Source organism: Apis cerana, linkage group LG1 (genome assembly GCF_029169275.1).
Source record: "Apis cerana isolate GH-2021 linkage group LG1, AcerK_1.0, whole genome shotgun sequence".
NCBI classification, from domain to species: Eukaryota; Metazoa; Arthropoda; class Insecta; order Hymenoptera; family Apidae; genus Apis; species Apis cerana.
This window is the reverse complement of record NC_083852.1, coordinates 22,203,432-22,224,441: the sequence shown is the minus strand read 5'-3', so window position 1 is coordinate 22,224,441 and position 21,010 is coordinate 22,203,432. Positions and strand designations below refer to the sequence as shown.

Genomic DNA, 21,010 nt, shown 5'->3' with positions numbered 1-21,010 from the left:
GATATTTCCCTGTAAACGACCACTCTGTTAGCCGGTGTTCCCCTAAACCGGGGCCGAGATTTTCCGGGTCCGACTGCAAAGCGCACCGCCACGCAAAGTGGTTTTCTGTCGAAAGTAACGGGGCTTGGCGTGAACGCGATTTCGAACGCGTTTCGAGCGTAGTCCGCGCGCCAAATGGAAGGGAAAAAAAGATTAACGAAAATTCGTGCATCCGTCGCCTCTCTGCCTCCATCGCCGTGAATTAGATATTTCGGGTACGCGCGTGCGTGTACCTTTTTTTTTCTTTCTTTATTTTTATTTTTCATCGATTATTCATCGAGGGAATTCGCCCAAGTGCAGCAGCAACGTTTTACTCAGGAATAATAAGATTCTATCATTTAAAAAAGGAAAAAGAAGAAACGGGTATATCGAATATTTCAAAACACGGAGGAAAAATAATGCGGAAAATCTCGAGGAAATCATTTTTTCTACGTTGAAATTTTCATCTATTCCGAGCGCGAAAGAGAGTGGCGTTCCGTGGCCAAGCAAACGGAACGTGCAATTTTAATCCCGGAATTACTTCCATTTTATTCCAATTTTCTTGCATTTAAACCGTCTAAGCGAGTTTACCTTCGCAATATCATTGCCGAGGAGCGTTGTGCCGCATTGAGATAGGGGGGGTGGGCGGATGGATGGATGGATGGATGGATGGATAGATGGATGGTTGGCCGAGAAAGAAGAAAGCCGAAGGATGAGGAACGAAACGTAGAAGGTGGGCGGGGAAAGATGGGTCGGAGATGGAGAAGGTGGAAGTACCTACTCTAATAAATTTACGACCTAAAATGGTTAAGCAGCGTTAGCCCTGTTCTTTATATTTCCGCGAGAGAGGAAAGGAAGAGGAAGAGAGAGCGACGAGCAGAGAGCGAGTGGGAGAAAGAGAGAGAGAGAGAGAGACTCGAGCCACCAACGAACAACTCACCTTTCTTCTGAGGGGGAAAAGAGAAGAGAGAAGGAGGATACGGTCCTTGTATACGCGACAAGCGTCGTTAGTCGAGGGGTGGAGGAGGCCTGAGAGAGAGAGAGAAAGAGAGGTGGATAGAGAGGGACAGAGAGAAAGAGACAAAAAGACGGTGGAAGGATGAAAGACGGGAAGAAGTGGATATATAAGAGATACGAAGGGAAATTCGCTTATTTTCCCATCATTTCGACGTGGCATCTTGTCCATGGCCTTTCCTCATCCACGGAGCAAGGAAAGAAAATTGCTTCTCGTCGTCGAGAGCGGAATATCGCTCTGATGAGCTCGGGAATGCCTCGATATCCGTTCCCCTCCGCTTCTTAACATTGCTGCCTTACCAGACAGTTATCCAGCTAACGCGGATGTTTTCGTTCCTTCCCGTATTTTTGGCCGTTCTTCCATCGTCGATTACGACGAGCAAGGCGACGAGAAGAACGACAAAGACGGGGACATTCAATTTGTCGGTTATTTATTGTTCGAACGCGACATCCGTGTCGCGACGCTGGTGGAGCGGGGTGAGAAAGCGAAAGAAAAAAGAAGGTAAGGGGACGAGGAGAGGATTTGACGGGGGAGTTAAACGGGAAATTATGGAGTGGATTACATAATAAAACGAGGTCGAGTGAAATGGTACGGTGTCGTCTAGGTGGCGGCGTAGCACGAGAGGAGACGAGGGATACGGAGAGTTTGTTTGGTGACGCACGCGCGTTCCGTCACGGCTCGCCGGAGACGGGCAGGATATTCGTTGCAACGGAAGTCTTGTTGGGAAATCCGATTTCACCAGCTGTACAACCCCGCGCGAATCGGATTGGTTTATTATCGGTTGTATATCCTAACCATCCAATGGAAACCGACGGTGTCGCTTAAAAAAAGAAAAACGATCGAGAAGAAAAAGGTTTCTCGAACCTGGATCTATCTTTCACAAATTTTACAAAACACGAATTCGTCTTAAGATTTAGAAATTAAATTTAAAAATTATTTTATTTATTTGTTATACCGCACGAACCGTGACTGCCAATCCTTAACGATCGTACGATTTGACGGAGCAGGGCCAAAAAAGGATGTCCATGACCGATCGTTCGTGCCTCTCTCTCTCTTCCCCCATCCCATTTCCTTTCTTTCTCGCTTCTGCCCGTACACTCATCACGGACTAAACGGAATAGGGCCTATCGGCGTGTCACTGCGGCACTGAATAATTCATAAGGCGAGAAGCCAGCAGCCGATACTTATCGCGATAGACTTTAGCGGGCTGCCAACAGCAGCCATGTTACAATAAAGAAATCAACATGGCCGACCGTCCTTTTCGTCCCTCCTTGGATATCGTTGAATCCCGCTCTCTCTCCCTCTCTCTCTCTCTCCTGTACTTCCTTCGGTCCACCTTGGAACAGGAAAGAGAGAGAGAGAGCCGTCACGTCGCTCACTTTCGATTTCGCCCCGCAGTTACCCTCGTTACCCTCTTGATGTCGAGGAAGGGTGGTCCCCGCGCGGACTCTCCTCACCCTACGAGATCCCTTCTTACCTCCTTTTCTTGGCCCGTGCTGCCTCCAGGGGTGGACCGCCCCGCCCAGAGACATTTCTCTCCGCAACCCCCCTTTCTCGTCGCCGAGGGAGCAGCAACACGGCCAACCTCGAACGAACGAAGTGAACGCTACGGGTTCGAGAGAGGATGAACGAGGCAGGGAGAGAAGATTAGAAGTAAGACGAGGAGAGGGAGTTTTGCAAGGGAGAGGAGAATGGGAATTCGAGAAAGGGAGGAAGGAAAGGGATAAGAGGGCTTTGGCAGCCACTTTTCTCGCCTGCACGGTATCGCGAGTATCGCCAAAGGAACTCCATTTTCTTACTTGCTCGGCCCTTGTCTTTCCCTTGTCTCTCTGCAAACCTTCTATTCCTTCGATTTCTCGCTCTCGCGAAGAATTTTTCCAACCGTACACTTTCCCCTGTATTCGCTTTTCCGTAGAGCCGTTTCCATTCCGTTTCCAACGGTAAATTTGTTAAACGATTCGAAATGCATGATTTTCGAGGTTGAAAGTTGCATGAACGAGTAAATGTAACCACGCTCCCGCCCCAGCAACGTTCGTTTTGATCGACGTTTTTGAAGTTTTCACGGGGTTGAAAGTTGAATTGAACCGTTTCAATCCGCGTCGCCGATATATAAACCGTGCTCCTACCGTTTTGTGTTTCAGGTGTGGTTTCAGAATAGGCGGGCAAAATGGCGCAGGCAGGAGAAGATGGAAGCAGCGAGACTCGGCCTCAGCGAGTATCATCATCCCGGCAACATGAGGTAATGATACTCTCGAAAGTAAACAGTCTCCTGCGAACAACTTGTACAAATTATCGCGTCCCTTGGATAATTGTGCCGATCGATACGATATGATTTTCACGTTTTGCAGAAACGTGGCTGGGCCGGCTCTGGGTTTGCCGGGAGATCCTTGGCTCACTCCTCCTGGTCTGTTGAGCGCTCTTCCCGGCTTTCTCGCTGCACCTCACACGGGATATCCCAGTTATCTAACGTCCCCGAGACGATTGCCGTCGCCGCCCAATGTTGGGGCCGTTGGAAGCGCGGTACCAGGTGAGATTCTCTGACCGAACTCGAACGATCGATTTGAAATTATCCCCAAATCATCACGAGTGATGAACTCTGTTGAACTCGACGAGGCGTTGCTCGCGCGAAGTATCGGTTGATTGTGGAAATACAATAGAAATATAAAAGTGTATAAAATCGTGATGGGTTTTTCAGGCGGGCTGAGCGCAGGGATGACGAGCATAGGGAGCGGAGGGCACGTCCCAGCGGCGCCACCCAGTCCGCCTGGTCACGATCCGCGCACAACGAGCATCCAGGCTCTGAGAATGCGGGCCAAGGAGCACGTCGAGAGCATCACTAAAGGATTACAAATGGTCTGAAGTTTAACGTACGACCCAGGAAGGCAGTATCAACCCGACCACGGCCAAGCCGTGGCCACGCTTTTAACACCGCGGGCGTGACGAGAAGCGAAAACAACTACCACTCTCCCCTAGAACAACTAGATCCTTGGAGAAACTGGAGAAAACAGTGTCCGGTAACGGGCAGACGGATCGACAAACACGTTCCCTCGTCCCTCTTTCCGCGGCGTCGTTTCTATCCCACCGTTGGAAACCGTTTTATCGAACACAACGTGCCGAAGAGTGCGAGGGCGGGTGGACGAGGAAAGGGACGATTATTACGCCGGTTCGATTATTAATTGCCGGTGGTATAATAATCGAGAGGAGAGGTTTGGTCGTTGGTTAATCGTAACTGATTGACTGGATCAAATTTTGTTGTATCGTTTCTTGACGAAGGGACGAAGGGAACCGTGATGCGCTCGTTCTCTTGCGAGAACAGAAGAGACGAAAAGAAGGAAGAGAAATTTGAAATTCGGTGGAAAAATCCGAGATCCGAGAATAATCCCAGTTTCGGTTTTGGGTGGTCAGTTTTTTTCGGTCGAACTAGTTCAGGATAACAATAGTGCAATAAAGAGAAAGGGGTCAGAGACATTTTTTCGTAGTGCGTTCGTACGGACGGAGGAGTAGCTGTAAGATCCAAAGACGATTCTTTCCGGTTAGAACTGCGAAGGATAACTCCATAATTTCCTGAACGGTACAGCTCAGTAAGTAATATATTACGTATAGTTTTAAACGAGGTTTCAAAGCGTCGCGAAAACCGACGTCCCGTCGAACCTGGATTACGGATAAAGATTTTTATTTTGCGCGTATCGGCGAAGAAGCGAGCGACGATCCGGATATCAGTTCAAACGACTCGGCCAGAGATTCGTGCGACGTGTGAATTTTTCGTTAAGAGCCACACGTTAAGAGTCGCGTTAAGAGTGCACGGTGTCCTTTCGACTTGGAGATCGAACGGACGGTCTTCAAATTCGGAACACGATTTTTAACTGTATCGTTTAACGAACCAAGAATTCGAATCGGGAGAATCGAAACGAGACAACAAACGTCTTCTCGATCGTCATAATTTTTCACTCGAATTGCCACGTTACGAATGAAAAGTTAAAATCGAGGCGAAACGAGTCGATCCGAAATATTTAAAATCCTTTCAATTTCTGTCACACTCTTAACACGATCAACAACACCAACGCTGTCATTGAGATATCGAAAAAAAAAAAAAAAGAAAAGAGAAAGAAAAATTTCCAATTTCCAAGTTTTCCCCGCGGAACCGTGGAATTATCGGAACGAGACGAATCACGGATATGAACGGAATGACAGTTAGAGTTGATCGGTGGGCGTTCAAATATGCAAAATGGCTGTATCCCGACGAAATGAATTGGTACAAACCGCGAAGGGGTCAGTGGCCCGGCCGAGGCGATCGTTTTCCTCCGTTGTAAACTAACGGTCTTGTATCCGAAATACGATTAGCATAATTGTTTGATAATCATGTATCTCGGATAGAACGAACGAAACGAGCGTAGACAAGGAATATTTGCTACTTTTGCGGCCGACACTTGTCACTTATTTTTTTTTCTTTTTCTTTTTTTTTTTTTTTTCGAACATAGACGCGGACGAGGCATGAAAATGGATTAACTAAGAATAATTGACCAGCGAACGATCATTCGATTAATCATCGAATGAACGTCGAGCGTCGAGCGTCAATCCACAAAATTTTAACGAGGCGAAATTCTTCCAAAATTTGTTTAGCGAGTCGCTCGATCAGAAGTGATCGAGCTGTGCGATGAACTCTCAGAGACTAGATCAATATTTCTTGTAGCATAGAGATTCGAAGTGAGAGAGAGAGTGTGTGTGAGTGAGAGAGAGAGACAGAGAGACAGAGAGAGAGAGAAAGAGACAGAGACAGAAAGAAAGAGAGGAAGAGAGAGAGAGAGAGAATGATGAGACACATTTTGACATAAACAATATTCTGCAGTATTAATACGTTAAGACAAAAAATTGTGCATAAAGTTACGTAATAAACGATCACGATATGCGGATACCGCCGCTTGGAAGATGGACTGGCTAGACGTTCTTTGGAATCCAAGAGTTTGATCGAAAGATGAAAACGTGTCTTAATCGATATACCATTCTACGTTTCTTCGAATATTACAAATTTTACAATTTATAAATCCTGTCAAATTATAATTAACTATCTTTGGATACGACAACTTATATATACAACTTATCCATAACACGTTCTCTTTATCACTTGTACGATTTCTTGATCGCCTCGCGCAGTTTCGAAAATCTTCAAGTCGAGGATTAAGCACCTTCTTAAGTTTCGCCCAATCAAACTGTTCGATTCCTCTGGCAGTCAGTTCCCAGAGAAAGCGGCGGCAAGGAGCTCTAAGTAGAGGGTGAAAGAAAGAACGTAGACAGTTACCCACCCCCGGATGTCTATTTGTATATATACCTGCTCGTGATGAAATAAAATTTGATGTACATATTTAATCATACCACACGTTCGTTTTGAACGGGATCGTTCCATCCTCGCGTGGAAAAAAAAAAGAAGAAGAAAAAAAAAAGAAAAAAAAAGAAATCGGTGGTTTCGAGAATCGAGGAAACTCGAGCTTTCGAAACACGATGAAATTGCAACTTGTTTTTTTGCGAGATCCTCTAATGAAATATCTCCCTGTCTCCCCGCTGTATCTGTATCTCGCCACTTTTCCCTTTTTTCACCTTGAGCACGCCGATCGATCGTTTCGTTCCCCCGTTTTTTCCGCTTTTTCCGCTTCTTCCTCCGAAGGGACCGCTCTCTCTGCTCCGATCGATCGTTTCGTTCGATTGCGACGCGTTAATAAAGCACGAATAAAAAAAGAAAAAAGAAAAAAAGGATGAAGAGAAGAGGGGGGAGAGAGAGAGAGAATCGAGTGGAGAAAAAGGAGAAAAGGGAGGAGGACCCAAAGGTCCCACGGATTTTTAATTGTTTCCGCGCGAGGCCGCGGCGTATTTGTTAAAGAATTAGCATTTCAAAGAACGATTTCAATTAAGGCTTAATTAATTTCGCGGAGAACGTAGGAGCCAAGTTGAGGCGCGCCTCGTTGTTCGTCTTACTTTCGACTTAATTGAAATCGAAGAATGAATTCTGCCAGTCGAAAGAGTCGGTGGAAGAAGAGGGGAGGGGAGGGGAGAGTTAGGGGGGGATGAAAAACGAGAGAATTATTAAAGATCACCGGGACGAATGTTTCGATTTGCGTGGTTGTTATATTTAATGGAAGTTGACAGTTAAATGTTTTTCCATTTTTCTATTTCTTTTTTTTTTTTTTTTTTTTGATGTGTTCGACTAATTTCAAAACTTTTGATCGTTCGTGCGCAATGTAATTTGCCGATTAAAAAATGGTGCATCGTGAAACGAAGGTAAAAATATCGGGACTAAAAAAGAAATATTTTTTTTTATTTGTATGAAAAACAAAATTTCAATCTTTTAACGTTTCCGATTGATAAATCGACAAACGGCACTCGTCGTCGCCCCCTTTTAAAAATCGAAAAAACCACGATCTCGACAATAGCCTCGAACCACCGTCGAGGTAGAGTCATAATCGAAAAACTCGTCTACCACCCCCGTAATTCATCCACCGTGCCGTACAAAGGGTCTCTCGCCAGCCCTTGAAAACGAGGAGAGAGAGAGAGAGGGGGGAGGGGAGGGGAGAAGGGAAAAATAGGGAAGAAGGAAAAAAAGTGAAAGCGAAAATCTGCAAAACTGCATAAATCAAGAGAGAGAGAGGGAGAGGGAGGGAAGGGTGCGAGAAGACGCGCTCCGGCTGGTTATCTTTTTCGAGGGTGGCGGGAAAAAAAAGCGGGGGCGGGCGCGGTGACGGGGCGTGAAAGGATTCGACGTTAACAGCACCAACAACGCCGGCTCGCTGGAACAATGGTGCTGAATGGTCCCTGAAACGATTAGGTATTCCAATCGTCGCGTTAGGGGTCGCTGTGAAGTGCGGCAGAGAGAGAGAAAGGGGCTGGGAAGGGGCCGGCGGTAAGAGGGTGGCAGAACTCGCCCAATAAAATGGTAATTCCTGTTTGCAGAAGTTAACCATGCGAGCGAGCCTGGAGATTCGAGTCCATGCGTACTCCCTAACTCCAAAGACTAATAATACTCTCGGGGCCGAGAAGTGAGCTACCGACAGTGATATAGTTGTACGAAAGGACGAAGATCGTGAAAACGCTTGTGTTAGCCGATAATCTTCGCGACCCTTGGAATTTTATGGAAGTTTATGCGTTTCGCGCGTGCATGGATCGAGTGAGAGAAGCTCGATCGTGTTAAAAAGAAAGAAAGTATAAAAAAACAGGAAACTTTTCTCGATTAGTTATAATAACCGCGGCGATTCGGGATAATAGGGCAACGACCACGAGAATCAGAGTTTAATTTGGATAGTTATTCTAATTTAGATATTCTAAATTTTGGTAGAACGATCACCGGCTAAAAGGATAATTAATTACAGTTTGTCTGCATCTGTTTGTACGATGACTAGGTTGGGTATCTTGGTTGTCGTAATTGTTTCACGCCGAATTCATCGGTCAGCAATAACGCGTATATATATCGCGTTAAGCGACATCATCGAGATTGAAGGCGACTGGTCTCCACGGCAATCTCTTAAGGGCTGAAATTGGCACGGAAATCGTGGCTTTATTAAATTTGTTTAGGGACAGGTAAGGGGATGGGGGGAGGGAAGGAGATAGCGGTTGAAAGAGAGGGCTGGTGAGGAGGACCTAGATTCTGGCCGAGGCATCCTCGTCTGTCTAATATCGCTCGATGCCTGGCCTGCCTAACCTTATTGCCCCGACAAAGTAAAGAACCGACAAGGGAACCGAATAAGACCAGTTTAGGGCCAAGCAGATCAATGAAACACCAAACCAACGGAGTGGAATGCTCAAACAATCCTCGAAGACAATTCGGTGGCTACGATGGAAATGGATACCGTATCGGGAATGATGGCTCAATTCGTGAGACGAGATCGAAGATTTCAAATCTAATTTTGAGATCGCTATACGTCAATTTTCCAACAATTCTCTAAGACGATAATAATAGTACTTCGTTTTGATTTTCATTCTTTTTTTTTTTTTTTTTGATTTTGTTCTGCGAAGTGAAAGTTATAATTATGAGATAATATCGAGGTAAATGAATAATATGAATTAAAATAACGTTTAAAATATTTAAATATTTTCCTGAGATATATATATATATATAATAAAGATGACACAAAAATATTGAAATATTACAACGAATAAATTCTATCTATTGAATTCTCGATAATCATTAGATCAAGAAAAAAACGAGTATCGATTAAAAAACACGGGCGAAGAGATTATTTCAGTTTCGGGATGCCAACCATTTAGCGTTATTAATTAGAGCCAAAGTCATTCTAAGTTGGCAAGTACATAAGCCGAAATAATATTTGCACGGGCGTTCATTAGATGTGGCAGAGGGCACGAGATGGCGCCGCAAACGGGTTGGATTCTCATTAAAATAACCTTGCCTTTCCTTCTCGCCCTTCCTCCATCCTTGCGCAGCCTACCTACTACCTACCTAGGTCGTGGCACCGACCAAAAAAGGAGGGACAGAGATAGACAGATGAACGAAAAGAGGAACAAGCGAAAAGAATAAAATGACAAAAGGAGGGGATGAACAAAGTGAACCCAGCCAGTCACCCTTCCTCTCTGCCCTTTCTTCTCTCTCTCTCACTCTCTTTCCCTACGCGCGCCTCCACTTTTCCTCCGTTTTCTCTCCCCGTCGTTATTCAGCGAAACGAAGACAACAGCAGAAGGAGAAGAAGGGTGGTTGGAAGGGGTGGCTGAAAGTGGGGAGAACGAGTTACGGGGGTAGTTTGGCTACCACTAGGTAACTTAAATGAAAGTCGCGGTTACCCCCTTTAACGCGAAAATACGCTCAGGGAAAATTTCGTTTTTTCACCCTGATTAATGTAATACCCGACATTGTTGCTGCCGCTGCCGGCCACGCTAATTGGTCATTCTCCGCTCGCCTTTGATTCTCCTGCCGCTCTAGCTTCACCACCACCTGCACCACACCGCAACACCACTGTTGGGAAGGAACAACGCAACCGCGCGCACGTCGTCGACGACGTCGTGTCCTCCTCCCGTGCCTTTCCATCGGACTGAAAATAAATTTTCCCCGCACGGCGGATTAAAAAGGTAGCCGCGCGCGAATCTGCGTCTGAAGGAACCGTATTGCGGCTCGAGTTCTCGCAGGAAATTTTCCACACGCTACTCTCTAAGCGAGAAGTTAAAACGAGTTTTGCCACAGCGCGGCAGAGAAGAGGGGAACCCTTTATCAGGTTTCAATTTAAACGAGGATGATTTATTTCCCGGCTACCATCCAGTATCCATCTTTTCCTACTTGTTCGCTTTGCCCGTTTTCCTTCTGCCCGGAGATACCACGTTTTTTAATTAATTGATAATATCACTGCTCTAATTGTTCCATCCGGACGATGAAAATAGATTCGATCCGATCTACGACATTTTCGAAATCGAGAATAAAATAAATAAGTAGCGGTATATACGAGGAACGCAAAAATCATCGAATCTTTGCCCTGTTTCCAGCTTTGAAAATGTCGCACGCGCTTTTTTCGCGACCAGCCGCAACAAATTCGGAAACTTGGAACGAGAAATGTATATCGGCGTAAATATAATCTTGCTTGCCAGCCATTCGAAATCAAAATCTACGCTTGCAACGAATTTATTATTATAATACTGCCGAATGATAAATCCGTTAAAAGGTTGTCGTAGCACGGTTGTGTGCTCGCATCGGTGTAATTTTTCCCGTAGCACGGGCCACACACCCGTCACCAGGCGCGCACACACACACACACACAGCCGCTATTGCGGCAACAGCCAGCAGCGTTGCCTCTTCAATTTCGCTGCTCGTCGAACGTCATAAATTGCGACGTAGCATAATAAAAGGATAATAAAGTCCGCGGAGGTAGCGTCGCATCGGCGCTTTAATTAAACAATTTCGCCAGGTGGATGGCCGTTGGTAATTGGAAAAAAGTCCGCGGAACCGGGTATCGGTATCGAAGGGCGACTTCCGGCCACGGATCACGGCTATTGGGCAGGGGTTTGGTCACGGGCACATCAGAGGTTGGGTGACGGAGGATGTGCACCAAGCGCGGGGACAAGGGGGAGGGGGTTCCGATTGGCGGTGGTGCAGGGTGGTGGTAGGGTGGATAGGGTGGGTGTGGGTGGCGTGTGTGTGTGTGGGAGGGGTTGGATCGGTGGAGAAGTTCCGAAATGAGTACCCGTGCAAATACGCCAGGATTGTTTCTGCCGCTAATTGCTCGGTTTTTTGCAGGGGCTCGGCCAACAATCGATTTGCATTTCAAAGGTAGTCCGGCATAAAAATAAAATGCGCCCCGTTAAAAGTTGACTGGCGGCGGCGTGCGGAGTTGTGTGCGTGACCGATACGTGTATCTTCCCGATCCTACGTATATTCACGCACACTCGTGGCCGGGGCCGCTTGCGAACGACAAATTGCATAAAACTCGTGCCGGATTAAAGCCGTCGATGGAACAACGTCGATTCGCGCTTTTTCCGCCCACCTATCGCCCGATTCGGTCGAACGCCGCGATTATATTCGCGAATATGATGCCCCCTCCCCTGCCGTCCCTCCCCCCCCCTCCCCCCTCTCCGAGTTTCCACCGTTTCGTCGACTCGAGGATTCGTGGTTTTAGGTGGTGCCTTCGAACGATCGGCGTTACGTTCGATTTCGCTCGGGGGAGGATTTCGAGGAAATTGAAGTCTATTATGAGTTAAATTGAAAGATATTGGATAATAATCAGGAATGGATGGAGCGAAGAGATTTATTTTATTTATGATGAACAGATATATTAATCGTTGAAAATATATTTTTTTTATTTTTATTTTTTATTCGGAGATGAAATATTTTTAAATGATCGATCGTTACGTTTCGCAAAGGGTGTTACGTTAACTGGTGATCAAATTTAACGCGCGAGGACTCGAAAGGATAGATGAGAAGGACGAGCACGGGGGTGAGATTTGGAAATCACAATCCCCGCAGAACGAATATTTCGTTTCCTACGTCGCAGGGTGGCCGTACAGTATTTGATTTTACGCAGTACGCGTCGGGTGGTTTCCACGAACGTTAATTATCACTGACCACCTACAGTCCCATTACATTCCAATCGACCCCTTAATCAACGCATGATTGGTGTACTAATTGATTGCTACTCCGTAATTATAACGGTGCACTGGCAGACACCGGTATCGAAACCTCCAAGCATTGAGAAGCGGTTACTTGGAATTATGCGCAATGAAACTGGTTATTGGAACAAAGCGTTGCATTTCTGTGAAACCTTTGTTCCATCAAATGGACGGAAAAACATGTAACGCAAAAATAAATTCTAAAAATCATATACTTTTTTTTTTTTTTCTAAATCGTTGAAATTCATTTTTATTTCACAGAAAGTAATTACTTTTTTCTAAATACGAAAATGAAAATAAAAAATAAAAAAGAGGAACGAGAAAGAAAAGACAAAAAATGATACGCGAGATAAATCAAGAGGATGACTCCGAATTTCATCCCCTTCTTTTTAAAAGATCGTCAAGCCAGGTGGTGACGCGCAACAGCGAGAACTCGAACAAACTGTTCCATTCGTTGAGGGATCGATAAAACGTCGGCAAAATTTTACCATCAATGGTAACTTCGTACTGGCATCGAATAATATAGAGTACGTACTTTACCGATAAAAGTTTCGTCGATAAAAAAGTGGTCGATAACAATCGGAATATATTCTTTAAAATTTTAAACGGAATTTAATCAAAATTTTCTTCGTTTTCGGTGATTTCTATCGCGTATCGCGCAATTCATCACAAAACTTCAACACGTTAAACTTTAACTCAAAAAATAGAATCGAACTGATTGAATTCTCAATAAAAAGAATGCGATAAACGAATATGTAAGAGCGTTATAAGGACATTAAATTTAAACGCATTGTTTGTGAAAATTTCGTGTCGTCGTATATTCGTTATTACATCAAATGTCCATGCCTCCAATTATTCGAAATTATCCGTATAGAAATTAATCCTATTGACACGCGGGTAGTTCCGATCCCACTCGTTAAAACGGTTCTAATGAAACGCCTCCCGTTCTCCCTCTCTACATCCACCATAATCGCGCTGTTTACAATTAGTAACATTAATTCGCCATGATTTCCAGTCCCGTATACGTGAGAGAGGCTCGCGAATTTGTATAGAATTTCATTAAGCCAACGGTTAGCCACTCATCGAACCATAGAACGTAACCGGTGGTCGGATTTGTACCAATTATTAGAAAATGTATATACAAGCGGCTTTGCGCGATCCACGTTCCGTTTGGCAAATATTTGACGGCTCTCCATTGGACACCTCCAACATTCCGAATACCTTGCATATTCACGGATATTTCTATCTCGAATAAATTCAATCAATCTCCACCTCCTGCATGCATGAAACTTAAAAAAAAAAATCCTCCGATTCAATGCTTCTTCCATCGCATAATTTTTTTTAATTATTTCTCAACAAAAATGTTTCGAGTTTGCGCGAATCGAAAAACAAAATCAACATCTCCATTTTTCCAACGGACGAAAAATAAATGTAATAATTGGAGGATAGAGCGAACTTGATCTAAAAAAAAAAATCAATCGTTCCGTCGCGTATCTTTAAACCCTTTCCATAATCTACGAGGATCAATGTCAAGGCAATATACGAAACGAATACTCCTCCTCTCTCCTCCCTACACATAAACTATAATCCTGCGATCCCACGTTGACCAAACTTGCTCGCTTCCTATCAAACGATCTCGACGAAATCATCCCCTTGCCCGAACGAAACGAACATATGGAGTCATCGAACGTTAAGGGTAATACGCGTTCGCCGCAAATCAGTATCGCGCGCGATGACACAACGACGAACCGGGGCAGAACCTGCAATTCGAAGTTTTTAATAGAGATTTGCACCGGCCGGCCGGGCCAAAGAGGTCGGTATAATCCAATAGGGCCCCATTGTCTGCCCGTTCTACGGACATAACCAACCCCCTTCGTTGCTGCTTGCCTCTATCTCCTTCCCTTCCACGCTCTCTTCCCGCTCGGTTCTCCGCCACCACACCACCATATCCATAGGAACACGGGCACAAAGACGTGTTCCCATGTATATGGATGCGACACTGCACTGGGAAGCAATGCATATTCAAAATCCAGCCGCGGGCGGCTTGCCAGGGCAACGGAGTCTCTTGTTTTGCTACAGGCATGGAGCACGAGTCCGCAAATTCGGTTACTTCATTTTGAGCCCTGACCACCCGACCACCACCCCTTCTGGCCCACCGCCCGACCCCACCTCCTTTTACCTTTCACCTCCTCTGCCGTCACCGTTCCTCCTCCGCAACCACCTCCTCCTCCTCCTCCTTCACCCCCTCCCCCCGTTCGCGTAGAACGCTACGCGTTTTAACCCCTCGGCGTATGTCCGGGGTTATGAATTTTAATAGCTTTACGCCGCGCCACGTGGGGGTGGTAGGAGAGGCCACGGGGGTGGCTGGAGGGTGCAGGCTCGTGGGCGCGAGCTGGTAGTAGGGTGGAGGGTAGTAGAAGAGGAGAAAAGAGGGAGGCGGTGGGTGCTGCAAAAATGGCGGCGAGTTTTTCGCCCGTCAAATTGTCGATAGATTAGATTAGAGAAAAAAATGCGCGCGTGTTGCGCGCCTCTGTGTGTCCTCTCTGTGCGCCGCCCGATGACAGAGACGGGAGGATCGGGGACCGGTGCAGGGGGAAGAAGGAGAACGCGAATAACGCTGACGTCGCCGTTCATAGGCGGTTCTGACCTGTACGCGACACGTTTTTCCGACCGGTTCCGTGCTTTTTCTCTATATTCTCTGCACTCTGATTTTTTTCGGGAGGAGGGAGATCGAGGGGTGGTGGGCACGCCGAGCGATTTTTGTTTCGACGCGTCTCGCTGCTCGCTGCAGCGTAGAAAAAAATCCCAGGCATCTTTTTTCGCAGGAAACTGTTTCATCCTCCTTCTCGAGTCGCCTCGTTCCATTTTATCCAAATTGTCCTTTTATCCCGCGCCCCCCGCCCCCCCTTGTGTTTCGTTCTTTCGCCTTTCAAACGAAAGAATCTTTTTCTCCTTTCTTCCTTTTTAAATTTGACTCGATCAAGTGTCAAGTAACGCATATCTCGGAAATTTTTCTAACATTATAAATCCATAAATTGATTGATTCGTCTGCCGAGGCTACGCGAGAGAAAGAGAGAGAGAGTTCGGATCGGCTCTCGAAGATCGGCTTACGCTCGATCCATCGTTCACGTTATAACGATCGCGTGCAAACTGGCGGTGGGCGGTGGTTTAAATCGTGACGGAACGATTCGAAAATTTCGAGTACCACCCAGGGGAACGGTTTGACAATAGTAGCAGCGGCCTCATCAAGTAAAATCATCGTCACCAAAACTCACAGATGGCTAAACGTAACGCGTCCAACCCTCTTTCCCTCGCCGGCAGGGGAGGGGGGACCACCACCGCCGCTGCCTCTACTCACCTCCCCCCTCCCCCTCCCCTCGCTCCTCCCGCTCCACCCCGCACCATTTTCAGCCCGCGTCACATCCTTCCCTCCTCCAATTCAGCCGCGTAATCTACTTTTCGTTTTGACCGTGAATGTCGTTAGCACGTTATGAAACTCATTAATCTCGCAAATACTGGCCCAACAATTTCGTGCCGCGTAAACGCACCATTGAATTGGTTCCCGGCCGCTCTCTAATGGCGAAAATACCGCGGCGCCTCTCTTTCTTTCCCCGCCGATTTCTCATCAATCGTCGATACCTTCCATCTCCTGCAAAAAAAACACCTACGTTTCCACTTATCAAGCCCGAAATTCTACGCGCGATCCCCATTTTATTCTTTTTTTTTCTCATTCTTCTCTTCCTCTCGTTGCTTAATAATAATAATAATAATAATAATAATAAAAGAATTCAGATAAACTATTCGCACGATTTCGATGGAATTACCTTTTAAAAGTGGTGGTGTATCCGTATCGTTTCCTTTAAAAAAAAAAAAAAAAATGCTGGTTCTCCAGGAATATCGAAGTCAACGCGAAACGATAATGGGAAGGAGATGGTTGAAACGCGTTTAAGGAGGAATTACCGTGAGAAAGGGTCCGCGGTGGCGTCCGATTCAGAGGCATCTCTGGAAGGATATCCCCTCGACACGGAGAAACACCCGCGCCCAGCCAGGTACCGGTAATGAACTCTTCAGGATCTCGAGGGATTTTTCGTAAGTACCTGCGGCCCGCAACCTCTTTTTTTTTCTCATTCATTCTTTCTTTCTTTCTTTCTTTCTTTCTTTTTTCCTTTGACACCTTGAATGGTGTTAGTTCTAACGCCTGTAGATCAGGGCCCGGCCAGGCCACTAAGACCGTTGTGGAGGGCTATCCGCCGAATCCGGATCCCCGAGTTTCGCAAATTCGGTTCATTTGCCGCATTGTATGCGGCTTAAAAGAGAAATGAGACCCTCTCGAAATAGAGAGAGCGAGCGAGCGAACGAGTGAAACGACGACGGGCGAAGAAGGGAGGAGGGGGGATGAAGAGCGGGAGAGAAGATCGACCGAAGCGTGGAGATAGACGCGCGGAGACGCGAGATAAATCGTGGCAAAGAACGTTGAAGTTTACCGACGAGTGCCTCGGGAGCCAGCCAGCCAGGGGTGGACCAGCCACCACCACTTGACACGCACCTTCTTCCTCGTGATGCACTTGTGTGTCTGCGCCGAGAGAACGTGCTCGTTCGTCGGTTTGCCATCGTGAGAAATGCAAGAATGGAGAATCGGCAAGAGAAAAGAAAAAAAAAAGAGAGAAAAGAAGAGAGCCATTCGATGGATCTTGACATTCCTTCGATTCCTTAACGCGTGTAGATCCTAGACGCGTGTTCTTCCCTCTTCTTTTCAACTCGCGATCGAACAAATACAATAGATGGATAAGTATAATGGAGGGAAAATGGATCGTGGGATAGATTAGAACGATTATCGATCAGACGATACGAATTTGGGAAACGAGTTGTTAGCAGGTGACACGGTTATAGTTATGCCGCGATACCGAAGTTCGGTAAATTAACGGGTAATGCGATTAAACTGGCCGTGAGATTAGAAGTTTGTTAATTGGTTGCTACGTATGACATATGGCAAAGCGATTAATTTATCGTTACTTAGACCGTGTCTGACCGTTTCAACGAGATTACTTCGCGTTTATTAACATTTCGCTATCACGTTCTTTTTCTTCTTTTTTCCACGAGAAATCAAATCTCTCGAAGAGAATTCGTCTTCTTTTTCCTCTTTTCTCTCACCCATTCCCGTTTTAATTCCTTGTTCGGAACGGTAAATGCAAATTACCAAGCAAGTGTGTGATCGAAAATGCAAGCCCGTCACTTATCACGAGCAGGAAATGGTAATAACGATGATCAAACAATTTCGAATGCGTCGAAAAAAAAATAAATATAGGAAAATATATATTTTTTAGATGAAGCGTCGTGCACGAGTAATTACGATCCTTATCACGTGCGCGCGGGAGAGAGCGCGAGCGCGTGGGGGTCAGTGAAACGGAAAAACATCGCGTGTGATTTATAATGTATCGAATCATAAAATGCATGATGAGCAGACTTCTTCGTTGTGTACGGGTGCGTGAACGAACGATATATTAATCATCCACGCGTTTCAACGAAAAGTTGATGGAATCATGGAATATTAATTGTGATGCAAATTCGATGACGCGCATGCAATCGAAAACGCGATACCCGGCCGACGATTGTAATCTCGCGTCGGTCCCAAAAATATTTGAATAAATCGATCATCCGGCATCTGTATGCCAGCAATTAACGTCCCTCCATTAACGTCTTACGATCGTTTTTTTTTTTTTTTTTAATACTATCGATCATCATCTCCGAATATTTCTCGAGAATTCTTAATTAATGTGCTCTTTATTTTGAAAAAATAAATATATTTTGAAAAGATTTCCATCGAGTCTAGGTGAAATTTTAAATTAAAATTTGCGATTGTCAGATTCAAATTCATAAAAATGAATAACGTGACATACGACTGATTTCGACCACTATTCTCCCGTGTGTTTCACACTTAGTTTCTAATTAAATCGCGCATTTATTATGACAATATAATATGTAATTTCAGGTTTTTTAGGAGAAACGACGTAAGATTCAATCTTCATAAAAAATATATAAGAAACGTTACGTCAAATTTAGCAAATTGGAAGTTTACAGTTTCCCGCCACGCTTTCCATTCTCTTCTTAAACAATTAGATTCTATCCTTGGAACGAAACAATAAATAGATATGACTAATTATAAAAATTGTTCGTTAATCGTTGTGCAATTTTTCACATATTATATCGATCATCCATAGCTGGATATTTTTGGGACCAACTGTACGTGGATAAAATGAAACGAAATAGAAGGATAAAATTTCGCGTTGTTCGTTCAAATGATCAAAATAATAGATTGGAAACGCGGGATCGGGATCTGATGATCGCAATTAGAGGAATAATTCAATATTCCTCTAATAAACCGATCAATTTCCATCGATCTATCGATCGAAACGAAGCGGAAGGGAAGGGAAGCGACACCGTTCGCGAGGTCCGATCTAGGATAAAAAAAATTACGATCTAAAAAATCTTCTAGCACCGAGGAGAGGGGAAAAAAAAAAAAAAAAAAGAAAAAAGAAGGAGAGAGGACCTTGCCGAGCAGTTATTAGTTTTGCCAGCCGGGGAGCTTAAGTTTTAAGCCGGAAATCAATGCACCCGGTCGGACGGCTTTGTAAGCTTCCTCGTATGACGGTTTTAACGAGTGCGAGTTACGTAAAAGTGATGCCGCGCCCTGGTCGACCAAAAAATCCTCAAACATTTCCACCCCTCCCCTTGGAAACTCCCTCTCCACGATCTCGATTTCATCTCTATCTATTTAATATAGAGCTCGGTTTTTCCCTTCAACCCTACAATTAATAAACGATATCTTTATTTATACGAATGTTATATCGTTACGATCGAGATATCGCTGTTGTATGGTTTTTTTGTAAAACGAGGGAAAGCTTAAATTCCCTCCTGCCTAAATTACACGTGTACATACACGTGTACAAAAAAATTGTTTTCGAACAATTTCTTCACTTTGGAGAATTCTAGAGAAATAAAATTATAATAACGCTCCGTCTGATTCACTTTCGTTTAATTATTAACGACGGTGAAGAACAAATCTACTTAATACGAGGAAACCATTTCGAACGAACCTCGTAACATGTTATCGAGATGCTTCTTACGATATATCAAATTTTCAATTTCCTATATTTACCGAACGAAATTATGAAATATGATACATAATTAAGCTCCTCGATTAAAAAAAGTATAAAAGAATCTCTGGAAAGAACGGTGGTAGATTCTTAATTTACGATGTTTAAATAATTCCTCAATTTTCTGTTTTTCTTTTTTTCCCTTTTATATAATTTGATTTGAGCGAAAGATCTCGAAAGAAGAATCCCCAGGAAAATTCCTTCCCGTTTCGAGATAATAAAGAAAGCCCATTCTTCTCTCTGACCTCGAGCCAGGGAAACAACGGCGTATATAGACGCGCGTCCGAGTTAATCAGCGCTAACCAAGAAAGTCCTTAAATACTTCTCTAGCCGGCTTCATCTTAGCCCGAGGAAGGTCTTGCTCGCTTTCCAATTAAGCGGCGCGGCGTGTTTAATTTTCACGGAAAGATCCACCTAGAATCCACGGCTTGAATGGGATGCACCTTCGGGAGATATCGATCAACCGGAAAGAGATGGATTCCCCGCCTCTTTTACCTTGTAATCTGGCCCATGCTGCCACCAGATTTGCCGGCTACAACAAAATTTAATCGTATAATTAAGGAAGAGCGGGCAGGGCACGCGAAATGGCGCGCAACATCCACGATGACAGATATATTAGGCTACGACTGAATGGAAACGTTACAGATTATTCGGCTGGTAGATCTCCACGGCAAACACAACATCAATTTTTCCCATGCAGCCACCCCTCCACGCGGCAGGGGTTCTCAGAGAGACGGCCACGGGGGTAATTCTCATTGCGGACCCTTCCCACCGTCGCTGTCTCTCGATGTCAACCCTGTGTTTGCGAGAATCTTCCCTCTGGACAAACGTGACGCATACGAGAAATCATTGATTCCGTGAATGTTTATCGAATTTCGCCTCCCCGTGACCGCTCTATTCTACCCGTGAACGGGGTTTGTCGGGATTTTTCGTCTATTAAATATAATTGTCATCCGAAACTTTTTTCTCAATCTCGATCAGACGATTTTCCTCCTCCGTGAAATCCTCGTGAAACGGATATTTCTTTTCTTTTTAAGAACAAAAAAAGGATACAACGATACGGGTTAATGGAATAATTTAAAATCCAAATTCTGAACGAATTATAATCCGTTGAATAGAGGTTCAGCCTCTTCTCTCCCATCCTCTTACAGGAAAATTTCGTATTTAGACAAAATATGTAGCAAGATGTCGGGGCACGCAGTGCAAATATATTCAATGAATATTCCTTCGAGCAACGTTTTAAACCTACTTGAAGCAGAATTCGCGCAGATGGATATACGATTCGTGAGCGTGGCTCCAGTTACCCGATACAAATTTCACGTTGCTTGTAATTACTCGTGCTTACACTGTTATCATTGAAGCTCATTAGCGGATATTAAACGCAAAGTCTTTTCGACGGAGCGGAATGAACCGCACGATACCGTCGTGTACCGCGGGCCCGGTCATTCGCCACGGAATTTATGGAAGAAGTACCCGGATTTATACGTGGATACACGTATACACGTATGTGTGGGCGTGAGTCGTCGGAGAGTGTGGATGTACGTACGTAAGTGAAAACAGGACGAAAATGGGAAGCGCTGAACTGGTATAAACAAGGGTCGCATGCAATATTAGGGGCATTAAGTCGCCATAAAGAGCGCATTAGGGGTGCGCCCGTGCCCTCGAGGGGTAGTTTAGCGTTTAATTGTCCCACCCCGTGTATCAAAGGTTTCGATTTCTGCTTGACTACGCGCGT

The 21,010-nt window shown here is 45.0% G+C and overlaps 1 protein-coding gene across 1 annotated transcript in view; it reads left to right on the top strand.

The window, feature by feature from the left end:
* The window catches only part of LOC108001996 (retinal homeobox protein Rx1-like), a 37,131-nt gene extending 30,728 nt beyond the window's left edge, over positions 1 to 6,403 (top strand). The window contains exons 3-5 of the mRNA XM_062082498.1: positions 3,175 to 3,272; positions 3,382 to 3,560; positions 3,729 to 6,403. Of these exons, the coding sequence (XP_061938482.1) occupies positions 3,175 to 3,272; positions 3,382 to 3,560; positions 3,729 to 3,892 (441 nt within the window). The 3' untranslated portion in view covers positions 3,893 to 6,403. The remainder of the gene's footprint in view (positions 1 to 3,174; positions 3,273 to 3,381; positions 3,561 to 3,728) is intronic.
* The last annotated feature ends 14,607 nt before the right edge of the window (positions 6,404 to 21,010 follow it).